The sequence below is a fragment of the Schistocerca gregaria genome, chromosome 2, assembly GCF_023897955.1.
Source record: "Schistocerca gregaria isolate iqSchGreg1 chromosome 2, iqSchGreg1.2, whole genome shotgun sequence".
NCBI classification, from domain to species: domain Eukaryota; kingdom Metazoa; phylum Arthropoda; class Insecta; order Orthoptera; family Acrididae; genus Schistocerca; species Schistocerca gregaria.
The window spans coordinates 145,446,791-145,459,486 of NC_064921.1; the positions used below are offsets into that span (position 1 = coordinate 145,446,791).

General features: G+C 43.3%; 1 protein-coding gene across 1 annotated transcript in view; it reads left to right on the top strand.

The window, feature by feature from the left end:
- The first annotated feature begins 2,766 nt into the window (after positions 1–2,766).
- LOC126336560 (uncharacterized) overlaps positions 2,767–12,696 on the top strand; it is a 255,077-nt gene continuing 245,147 nt past the window's right edge. Inside the window, exon 1 of the mRNA XM_050000409.1 lies at positions 2,767–2,924. Within this exon, the coding sequence (XP_049856366.1) occupies positions 2,825–2,924 (100 nt within the window). The 5' untranslated portion in view covers positions 2,767–2,824. The remainder of the gene's footprint in view (positions 2,925–12,696) is intronic.

A 12,696-nucleotide genomic window follows, 5' to 3' on the forward strand; every position in this document is an offset into this window, starting at 1 on the left:
AGAAGCACTCAGAGCGCCAGATTCGTCATTGTCATCAATCCGAAGTGCAGTTGGTGCTTCAGTGACAAGAAGGACCATTAACAGGAGGCTCACAGAAAGGGGGCTGAGCTCACGGCGCCCCTTTCAGTTACTACCATTGACCTCTGTAAAATCTTATTCTCAGCCGTGTCTGGCACATTCAGCCTGGAATCTCGTTGCATAAAACCGGCCGCGGTGGCCGGGCGGTTCTAGGCGCTTCAGTCCGGAACCGCGCGACTGCTACAGTCGCAGGTTCGAATCTTGCCTCGGGCATGGCTATGTGTGATGTCCTTAGTTTAGTTAAGTTTAAGTAGTTCTACATTCTAGGGGACTGATGACCTCAGATGTTAAGTCCCATAGTGCCCAGAGTTATTTGAACCATTTTGAACTGGGGTAGAATTGGGTTCAGTGCCGAGTTCCACTTTGAACAGACCTGATAACCAACGACGATGTGTTTGGAGACGTCCGAGGCAGCGGTGGGATACCAAACTGTCTCTCGTCCGCCATGCAGCCCGACAACCAGAAGTGCCATATCATTTCATTGCACGGCCGCAGCATCCTTAGAGCACAGCAGTACGTCGACGATATTCTACGCAGTGCTTTGTTGCCCTTCATGGCAAGCCATACTGAACTTATATTTATGCGAGTTAATGTCCGCTCGCAAACGACAAGAGTTTCTGCTTCTTGTCTTCGTGCGTGCCAACCCATACCTTACACAACAAGGCCACCAGATCCCTCCTGAATTGAGAACGTCTGTAGCATTAAGGGCAGGGCCCTCCAACCACCTTAGGCTGGTCTGACTGAGGCACAATATTTCTTAGAAGGTCATCGAACAACTATATGTACATCACAGCTGCCAATTTCAGTCCCATTCAGATAATTCCTTTGTGATGTGTCCAATATTCTACTCTCTGATCCATGGGATGCTAGTTTTTGTCTTTCCCGATGACGATATCGCCCCGATTATTTCCTCTGAATTGGAGATTAGCTTATCTCAAAAATATTTTACCTCTTAAAAAAATGAGCTGTACCCTTCCCTTATTTTCAACCCTTGGCAGTACCAGCATAGCAAGACCACGTTGACCGATGTCACGAGGCCAGATCAGCCAGTTGTCCAGACCGTTGCCCATGTAACTACACTACTGGCGACTAAAATTGCTACACCACGAAGATGACGTGCTGCAGCCGCGAAATTTAACCGACAAGAAGAAGATGCTGTGATATGCAAATGATTAGCTTTTCAGAGCATTCACACAAGGTTGGCGCAGGTGGCGACACACACAACATGCTGACATGAGGAAAGTATCCAGACGATTTCTCGTACACAAACGGCAGTTGCCCGACGTTGGCTGGTGAAACGTTGTTGTGATGCCTCGTGTAAGGAGGAGGAATGCGTACTATCACGTTTCCGACTTTGATAAAGGTCGGATTGTAGCCTATCGCGATTGTGGTTTATCGTATCGCGACATTGGTGCTCGCGTTGGTCGAGATCCAATCGGATCGTGCAGCCACGTCTCGATCCCTGAGTCAACAGATGGGGACGTTCGCAAGACAACAACCATCTACACGAACAGTTCGACGGCGTTTGCAGCAGCATTGTCTATCACCTCGAGACCATGGCTGCGGTTACCCTTGACGCTGTATCACAGACAGGAACGCCTCCGATGGTGTACTCAACGACGAACCTGGTGTACGAATGGCAAACGTTATTTTTTCGGATGAATCCAGGTTTCGTTTACAGCATCATTATGGTCGCATCCGTGTTTGGCGACGTCGCGGTGCGCGGTGAGCGCACATTGGAAACGTGTATTCGTCATCGCTATACTGGCGTATCACCCGGCGGGATGGTATGACGTCTCGGTCACCTCTTGTTAGCATTGACGGAAGTTTGACAGTGGACGTTTTATTTCACATATGTTACGACCCGTGGCTCTACAGTTCATTCGATCCTTGCGAAGCCCTACATTTCAACAGGATAATGCACGACCGCATATTGCAGGTCCTATTCGGGCATTTCTGGATACAGGAAATGTTCGACTGCTGCCCTGGCGAGCACATTCTTCAGATCTCTCACCCACTGAAAACGGCTGGTCAATGGTGGACGAGCCTCTGGCTCGTCACAATACGCCAATCATTACTCTTGTTGAACTATGGTATCGTGTTGAAACTGCATGGGCAGCTGTACCTGTACACGCCATCCAAGATCTGTTTGACCCAATGCCCAGGAGTATCAAGGGCAGAGTTGGTTGTTCTGGGTACTGATTTATCAGAATCTATGCACTCAAATTGCGTGAAAATATAATCACATGTATTTTCTAGTATAATATATTTGTCCAATGAATCCCCTTTTATCATCCGCATGTCTTCTTGGTGTAGCAATTTTAATTACCAGTAGTGTACTTTAAGGCTGCTGTCCCTCTTTATGCCCCTTGGGTTAGCCTGGTGCCCGTACAGACACTTCTTCATTGTGAATGCACCTGTTGTACGGCTGCCTGTATCGTTGAGACACGCAAGCCACCCCATCTCGACAAGGACCGCGGTCACTGGGTGCGGCAGTGTTACCAAAACAAGTGAAAATCATTACCTGCAAACCATTTTTCTCCCACATGTTGAGCACCTGGGGCCGCTGGGAAGTGGAGGAGCCGCCACCCTCAGAGGCCGCGCTCGAGCAGGGACGTCGCGTGAGTGAGGCGGCGGCCGCGTGGCGGCGCTGGCGTCGCGGCGTCGGCGCCTCCGGCCTCCGGCGTCCGCGTCAGCGGCTCACACTGCCGGCCGTCGGCCCGCAGCGCAGCGCACTAGGGCAGCCATGCCGGCCGCCGCGCCGTCGACGTCTGCGTCACCGGTAGCCGGCGCCGCGACGCTCCTGGCCGCCGCCGCTGTGCTCGCCGCCCTCAGGCTGCCGCACGGTGAGTAGGCAGTGGTCCTCGTCCAGCGTCAACACGTCCGTCCAAAAATGCAGGCATCACGATTCCACCCGCTAACTTACCTATCAAACTCATTGCACAAGAAACGCGCTCGAAACTAGCTTTTTCAAATGTAGAAACTAATGCCAAGATTTTCTCTGCAATTGGCTATTAATATGATACTAATTACGAACTGATAACGACCAATCACTGTTCAGCTTTGTAGAACTACCTCATACCTCGAACAGTTTGGGCTATTTTCAAATCGATCATTGGCCGATGCATATTCACGTCTTATCCCAACACTCATGTCAATGCTATGTTTTCTGCGTGTTTTCTTTCTTGTATTTATGGTGACTGGATCCATTTTAAGCAAAACACTGATTTGTCTGTTTTGACCTAAAAACGTTTCACCGTGCACCAGCACTGTCAGTCGATGTGCTGTTTTCCCAAGAACTACAGAGAACATTAGTTGAAATTATTTCTCATTGTTTTAATTTTAAGGACATAATATATTTTATAATCAGTTACGCTGCTATAATATTATTTTTACTTGAACTATAGGCCAATTTCGGCTATACATCCGTCGTAAGGTTATGTGCAATAGAAAGAATATAAACATTGGTACATTTGTTGTATTACATGTTATTACATATGAATAGTATGATTTTACATACGTTTTCCAGTCCTGATTTCCATACGGTTTCGTTGCTCCTGTTCCTGTCTTTATATTTTGTGTCGTTGTAGCAGTTATCATCAGTTTTGTAATATGTTCTGACTTTTCTTTTAGCAGTGGTCAGAAATAAGTCTTAGTCTTTAATTCAGGCATAGGGCAGCAGGTGTGACAGATGATCAGCGTTTTCGTTTTTTTTCTGTTGCTGTATATTTGTTTACTGATCATATCCTTTCGTTGTTATTCTAGTCAGAACTGCTGACAATAAATGTCAGCTAAGGAGTAGGAGCAAATGGATGAGGTGACTAGTGTTTCAACGTCCCGTTGACAACGATCTCGTTAGAGACGGAGCACAAGCTCCGATTAGGGAATGGTGGGGAAGGAAATCGGCCGCGTCCTTTCAGAGGAACCATCCCGGCATTTGCCTGAAGCGATTTGGGGAAATCGCGAAACAGCTAAATCAGGATGGATGGACGCGGGTTTGAACCGTCGCCCTTCCGAATTCGAGTCCAGTTTGCTAACCACTGCCCCACCTCGCTCGGTAGCTAAAGACAAGGTTTTATTTCCGACCATTACTAAAGGAAAAGTACGAATATAATAGAAACCAAATTATTACTGCTACAACGACGTAAAATTTAATCAGTAGACAGTAACTGAAATAGCGATGCTGTATGTAAGTCAGGACTGGAAGACGTATGTAGAATCAAGTTATTCCTAAACAATTTACATGCAACACAAAGAAAGTACCAAAGTTCATACGATGTTTTATTACACGTAGCCTGATGAAGGCTGTACAGCTGAAATAGGCATATAGTTCAAATAAAAATAATATTCATAGCATCATAACTGATTACAAAAGTGCATTATGTCGTTTGAAGACATTTGCTACGCTGAAAGCCCAGAAGATTATAATTTTTATATTTGTTTACTCATATGTTTCCGTTTTTCTTACATTTTGAACTATTGCAAAACGTGTTTATCTGAAAAACAGAGTTGTCTATGCAGCGTCCACAGATGGTTATATTCAGATACGGGTAACATGTGAGCAGAGAGGTAGTCAAGATGACTTCGTTCTTGTACGAAGCCTGTAACCATGCTGACGTTGACAATAAGACTGAAAGAGGAGCTTCTCAACAATTTAAAACATCGTAAACGTGATTTTGACTAGTTACTGCGAGTCCTTCATCACTCAGCAAGCATCGTGCCAGTTAACACATGTATTCATGTTATATTTACAACCATGTTGCACACACAAAAGATATAGTGCATGGAAAAGACTCATTGAAATTTTGCAAATAATTTATTATACTATGACACGTTATAATGTTAAACGAATTAACAAAATGGTGTATAACTTTTCGACCAATGCTATTGACATCGGATATGGAGATGGCAGTTCAACGAAACCGAAATTTCTCACGTACGTAAATTTGTAATTAAGTGGAAGTAGATTACTTAAGACTACAGAACGTCATCTACCAAAACACCATGTACGATTTATCTACATTCGGAGAAAAGCTGATACATATCTTCATGAGAGCGCTTGTCTTTCTTTGGTGGCTAAACGACATTGTTTTTAACAAAAACCGTGATTTTTGTATCTGAAGAGGTCGGAACATTGGCGCCAGAGATAGGCATTGCGATTATTCATAACAGACATTGTTATTTGAATTACTATTTATGAAACACAATTCCGTGAAGGCACTTTCACGTCTGTACCTAAGACCTTAAAAATACGATTGTTTGCGAACGAAATATTACGAAACCTTAACCTTTTTGTCAGTTCCGAGAACTATACTTTATTCATGTCGGGGAAATGGAATATAAATAGTAAATATAAATATTCGAATAATACATATAGGAATTACTAGTCTGCGCCTTAAATACAGAGAAGTGTCAATTACTAAGGCCATGAATACAGAAAACTGATTAGTGAAATTAAGGCATTAATCATTTACCATTTATTTCATTTGTTGTTTGAGCAAAACAGTTGAGACTACTGTACAACGAAAAAAGGCATTACACTGCGAAACATCAGTTGCAAAGCAAGTTTTCACTTTTTACGACCTAAATTTTTTTTCCATGAAACCGTGAAGAGCTGCTACACTATAGCTCGTTATTAGGCCTGTAAAAATTTAAAGTCAATTTATTTGCGTACTGCTAGACACCTGACCTCGACGGGTCTTTGCCTGGCCAAACAACTGTGTGACTGCTGCCTTAATACAAGTGAACGGTATACCTAATACCACCAGGTCACCACAGGTCACCGTTTCATGGTCTCAGTTTTGCTGAGACAAGGTTAATTTGCAAAAATGAAATATACATCGAAATTGTAATTCTATTGTAAAACAAGCAGAACAACTTTTGCAGATTTATCAGCCACGAAGCGTTATCTGTCTCCCAAAATGATGTGTAGAGTATATTTACTTTTGGAAATGTGAGAGTATAAATTATGGCTTCGGAGCAATATTTTTTTCTTTCAAATGAAACGTTAGTTTGTTCCAAATTTCGTTGTATATCAGCATTTTGTACCGCTCTGTTACGATTAATAGTCACCATATTGTACTTTCAATCAGTAAACCACTTCAAGAACAAGGGCGTGGTGCTGGGTTTTTAATCGGAGGACTTGTTTATTATGCTTGTGTATTATAGTTCATGCGACGGGCAAAAATATACACATTCGCGAGGCCTTTAAAGTTCAGTGTTGGATTCAGCGTAATCTGTTTAATTTTTTTTTAACTTCAGAGCAAACAGTATTTTGTATCGACTTTTGAATTTAGTTTGTGGAACATGCGAAAATTACCTCAAAAGCAAATATCCGTTCTTGATTATTGCTGGACTGATACCGAAATATTCCATGTGTATTTACATCCAGCAATATGATGCAGTTTGTAGCAGCATGAATACTATAATAAGAATTTTGAGTGTTGGTATTATCTTCTTTTTTTCTCTGTCTGTGAAATAATACTTTTTACGCTATCACTATCATTTATTTTCTATAAGTAAAGGCAGTTCTTTGTTGAGGATGAATTCCAGCCTGTATGCTCTCGTAGAATTTCAAAGGTTTCTTTCTTTCTCCTTTCCCTTTTTTTCCGCTCATTAGAGGTCTGCTGACAGCGAAGCCATCAGAAGCAGACTTGCATGCAGCTATTGTTCCTGAGAAAAGTGCTTTTGTCGTGCTCCTCTGAGAGGCTGGCAGGCATTGGAGGGGTACAAGGCGGACGCAGTTTTCGAGTTTCTTCGTGAGGTGTGCTAGGTAGCATGAAATGTTGGAAACACAGGTATCCGGCCTTAATACCAGGAGCGAATGTGCCTCAGAAACCTGTCTTTAATGAAATATGAAAAGAATCATATTTGATCTGTGCTGTAAACTGTTTAATACGACCCACGAGCGTTGTCCGACGTTTGATTAATGTCATGTCCATTTAGTAGTTATGAACTGGTACTCGTTTCGTTTCTGCTGTAAATCCATAAATGCTACAAAAATGTATCTATGTATGTGGATACGCATATTCCACATCTCCTCGTAAACCACAGGACCGATGTCAATCAAATTTGGTACGCATATCCCTTAGTGTCCGACATTAATCGCTGTGGCGGTAAGACCTACCTATCTATCATAGTTTAGGAGATATTGCGTCATAAACAATAAGATACGTGATAAGTTGCCGCATCGTACATGACGTTTAAAAGTATTACTTCTGTTCTGTTAACCCTATTTGCAATACATTTCGCGTACAGTATCCACATATGGCGTTAAATGCACCTACAAAATTATATCATAGAGCCACACAGAGTTCAGGAGATATGGCGTCATAAAGATTGAGAGGCACGAAAAACTACAGCGTTGTACCTACCGTTTACATTTATTACCTCTTTGCTACTAACTACATTGAAGAGCCAAATACACTGGTACATTTGAATAATATCGTGTAGGGCCCCTGCGAGGACGCAGGAGTGCCGCAACATGACGTGGCATGGACTCGACTAATGTGTGATGTAGAGTTGGAGGGAATTGACGCCATGAATCCTGTACGCCTGTCCATAAATCTGTAAGAGTACGAGGGGATGGAGAACTCTTCTGAACAGCACTTTGCAAGGCATCTCAGATATGCTCAATAATGTTCACGTCTGGGGAGTGTGGTGGCCAGTGGAAGTGTTTAAACTCAGAAGAGTGCTCCTGGAGCCACTCTGTAGGTAATTCTGGACGTGTGGAGTGTTACATTATCCTGCTGGAATTGCCCTAGTCCGTCGGAATGCACAATGGATATGAATGGACGCAGGTGATTAGACAGAATGCTTACGTACCAGGGGTCCCATATCACTCCAGCTGCACACGCCCTACACCATTACAGAGCCTCCAACAGCTTCAACAGTTACCTGCTGACATACAGGCTTCGTGGATTCATGAGGTTGTCTCCATACCCGTACACGCCCATCCGCTCGTTCGACCGGGCAAAAGTCCAATAACGGTGTTGATAGGTTCAGGCGAGGCGTAAAGCTTTGTGTCGTGCAGTCATTAAGGGTACACGAGCGGGCCTTCGGCTCCGAAAGCCCATATCAATGAAGTTTCGTTGAATGGTTCGCACGCTGACACCAGATGTCGACCCAGTCCTGAAATCTGCAGCAGTTTGCGGAAGGGTTGACTTCCGTCATGTTCTACGATTCTTCTCAATCGTTGGTCCTGTTTTTGCAGAATTTTTTTTCCCAACCGCAGCGATGTCGGAGATTTGATGTTTGACCGGGTTCCTGATGTTCACGGTACAATCGTGAAATGGTCATAAGGAAAAATCCCCACTTCATCGCTACCTTGGAAATGCTGTGCCCCATCGCTCGTGCACCGACCACAACTACACGTTCAAAATCACTTGAATCTTGATAACCTGCAATTGTAGCAGCAGTCACCGATGTAACAACTGCGCCAGACACTTATTGTCTTATATAGGCGTTCCCGACCGCAGTGCCGTTTTCTGCCTGTTTAACTATCGTTGTATTTCAATACGCATGCCTGCACCAGATTCCTTGGTGCTTCAGTGTATATTCGCAACACATTTTGCAGATAGTATCTACATATCCCGTGGAATGTGCGCCCACAAATATATAACTGTACGATACATAGTTCAAGAGATAGAGCCTATGATGTCGTAAACACTGAGATCTGTGAAAAAAATGCCGCATCATGCATAAAGTCATAGTACCTTTATTCTTTCCCACTACGACACTCCTGCAATCTAGTCAACTTAGAGAAGTCAGTGACATATGGTTGCGATTTTGACAGCTTTTAACTGCGAACGCGAACGGTTGTGGGTAAAAATAGTAGCCTTCTATATAGATATGGAGAGGCGTTGCCATGGAGAAGTTTACAAAAGAATTGAAAACATGCGAAGCAGCTGCGCTCAGGGTATAGAAAATATCTGCGATCATCGGGTCTACTGCAAGGATACACAAAAGATTCTGTTGCTAATCGAAATTTGGCAAAATAAATACTTCGACAATGCCAGGTTTATCAGCTAGTTGCTCATAAAACCGTCAGAAATACAAACAGATACGTTGCTATTTTCTAAAACGGCTGCAGCCGCAATAGTGCGTCAACAGAAATTACCCCCATACAGAGTCAATCAAACCTACGCTTTTCTTACTACTAAGTGACATGTATAACGAGTCACCTATGGGAAGAAAGTGACACAATGAAGACATGCTACTACCTGCAGATCAAAAGCTCTCGAATAACTAGAAACGTCATTTTAAATTAATTTTAATAATTTCCATCTATGCTGAAATTTTTAACATGCACTTCTCAGAGTAAATCGTGAAATATTTCATGAATTAGTTACGTATTGCATACACTGCGATAGTTTGACGAAATGCACCCTGAGGCGTCAGGGAAAAGTTAATTTGGTAATGGAGGAAGGCCTGTGGGGGTGGGGGGGGGGATGGTACAGCTTGAGGAGGATTGAAGGGGTGGGGGAGTACAAGCTGTGCAGAGTGATGCCAAGGCTTGAATACAATACGCAGGTTCGATTGCATACAGGTTGCAATAGTTATAATGCGATGAAGAAACTTTGGCAATGTAAACTAGCGTGGAGAGTTGCATCTAAGCAGTCTTATTATTAAAAATAACGAGAACATATTGTTGTTGGTCTTCAGTCAGGTCTCACTTTAGTCTGTCCTGCACAACCTCTTCTATTAAAAACCACTACAACCTACATCCACATGAGCTTTCTCACTGTATTCATGCATTGGTCTGTCTACAATTTTTACTTCTCTCAGTTTTCTCCATTATTAAATCGGCAACTCCTTGCTGCCTCTGGTCTATCAACAGATCGGGCCTATATTTAGTTTTAGTTGTGCTCCAAATTTCTTTTTACCGAATTCTATTCAGTACCTCCTCTTTAGTTTGTTTACGTACCCATCCTATTTTTGGTGTTCCTCTGTACCATCATAACTCAAAAGCTTCCATTCCCGTCTTTTATGAACTGCTTATGACCCACGCTTCACTTCCGTACAAGGCTGCACTCCAGACTAATACCTTCAGAAAAGACTTCCCAACATTAAAATGTATATTAGATGGTAACAAATTACTCATTTCAGAAATACGTTTCCTGCTACTGTGTCGTGTGTACTCCGGGCATCATCAGGTATTTTGCTGCCTTAAAAGTAAAATTCGTTTGCTACTTTTACTGTCTAATTCCTTCATCAAATTCCCTCAGCATCGCGTGGTTTAATTCGATGATATTTCATTTATCTTGTTTTGAATTTGTAGTTGTTCACATTACAACCTATTTCCAAGACACTGTCTATTCCGTTAAATTGCGTTTCCAAGTCTGCAAGAATGTAACTGTCTTCGGCAAATATCATAGTGTTTCTTTCTGTTACTTGAACTTTACAAATTTATTCTACTTTTCTCTTTACTGCTTGCTAAATATATAGAATCAATACAACAGGGGATAGCCTACAGCCTTCTCAACTGCAGCATCCCTTTCAAGAGTCAATATTCTCTCGCGTGTTACAATATTTATTTAGAAACCAAACTACTCTTCCATGAGGTCAGTTTCCACCGAATTTTCCGCACTGAATATATTGAAAAAAAGCTCTAAATACTAAGAAACCGTTTGCCGTGTAGCATTAGAGGGCAACTATTCCTTGAGTTGAGCTGTACCCTTAGCCTGCGAAAAGATTCTTCAGAACTGATGACCTCAGCGGTGCTGTACCAGCAGCTTACCACAGACCTCTCCACACGCTTCGCATGAACGACTGTTCTTCCGCGCACCTGTTCAAGAAATCACACACGAATATGTTTTTGGCAGTGTAATTCAGAAGCATGTGAATCAAATAGGTCATATGGAAGCTACCACAAATAGAACTTTTTTTGTAAGGACACAAATTTTTGCCACACCTCATGTCACTTTTTCTTCACATGTCAAATGCCAAGTTTCCAGCAGAGGGCATCAGTAGCAAAGTGCTCCTCCACTGTCGCCGAGTTGATCGAATTTGATGAAAAATGTCACGGTGTGAGGACACAGTTTGTGGTCAATAAGTCGATAACCATATTCCCAGTAGCCAACTGCCTTGCCGCCGTCGTAAAATCGGTTCCCGTCAGATGATTGAAGTTAAGCGCTGTCGGGCTGGTCTTGCACTTGGATGGGGGACCATCTGGTCTACCGAGCGCTGATGGCAAGCGGTGTGCACTCAGCTATTGTGAGGCAAACTGAGGAGCTACTTGATTGAGAAATAGCGGCTCCAGTCTCATAAACTGACATACGGCCGGGTGACCGGTGACTTGACCACATGCCCTTCCATATCCGCATCCAGTGATGACTGTGGGCTGAGGATGACACGGCGGCCAGCCGGTACCTTTGAGACTTTCAAGGCCTTTTCGGACGAAGGAGACGCACAGTGACATAACAAGTTCGTTGGTTATACGAGCAGTTTCTTATTTTCCTGTTGTCTGTAGGACAGTGTGTTTTAGTCTGCGACACGGAAGAAAATGAAGTATAAACGACGCATTCTGAAAAAGAGTATGCTTTTGCTAGTGAGGAAGTATTAAGAGAGACACTAAAAGCGAATTGAGGGAAAAAGAAATTTACGGCCCACCTAGACTAAAAGAAGGGATAGGGCACAACTAGAAGCACCAACGAGTCGCTAAATTGGTAATGGAGGGAAGTGTGTGTGGGCGAGGGGGTGGCGGGTGGAGTAGGGTAATTGGAAAGGGAGAGCAAGGTATGAAAACAGTTAGCAGGTGTGAATGAATGCAGGGTGCAGTAGTTATAAGTAGATGAAGAGGCTTGCATAGGATAGACTAGCGTAGAGATGTGCATCAAACAGGTTTCCGGGCAGGGGACTGCAACAAAGGACTTGGTAGACTTTATTTTCAGAAAGTAGCTAGTACTCAGCAGACGGGAATAAAGCAGGAAGCACCAGTTCAAATGGTTCAAATGGCTCTGAGCACTATAGGACTTAACATCTGAGGTCATCAGCCCCCTGAAACTTAGACCTACTTAAACCTAACCAACCTAAGGACATCACACACATCCATGCTCGAGGCAGGATTCGAACCTGCGACCGTAGCGGTCGCGCGGCTCCAGACTGAAACTGACGGAAACTAAAATCGCAACACGAAAAAATATTTAATGTAGAGCAATAACATTTCTTGAATACATTTATCTAGAAAACACATCTGAGTTATTAACATTCCAGTATCAGAGGTTAATTTAAGCGCGAGATAAGCCATTGAAAATGTGAAATGTCGATACATTAATAACCGGTGTACCGCCAGAACGTTAAATGCAAGCATGCAAACGTGCATGCATTGTGTTGCGCAGGTGCCGGATGTCAGTTTGTGGGATGGGGTTCAAGGCCCGTTGCACTTGATCGGTCAGTACAGAGATTGTTAATGCCATTTGTGGATGACGCCGGAGTTGTCGTCCGATGAAGTCCTACATGTGCTCGATTGAAGATAGATCTAGTGATAGAGCAGGCCAAGACAGTAAAAATGGTTCAAATGGCTCTGAGAACTACGGGACTGAACATCTGAGATCATCAGTCCCCTATAACTTAGAACTACTTAAACATCACACACACCCAAGCCCTAGGCAGGATTCG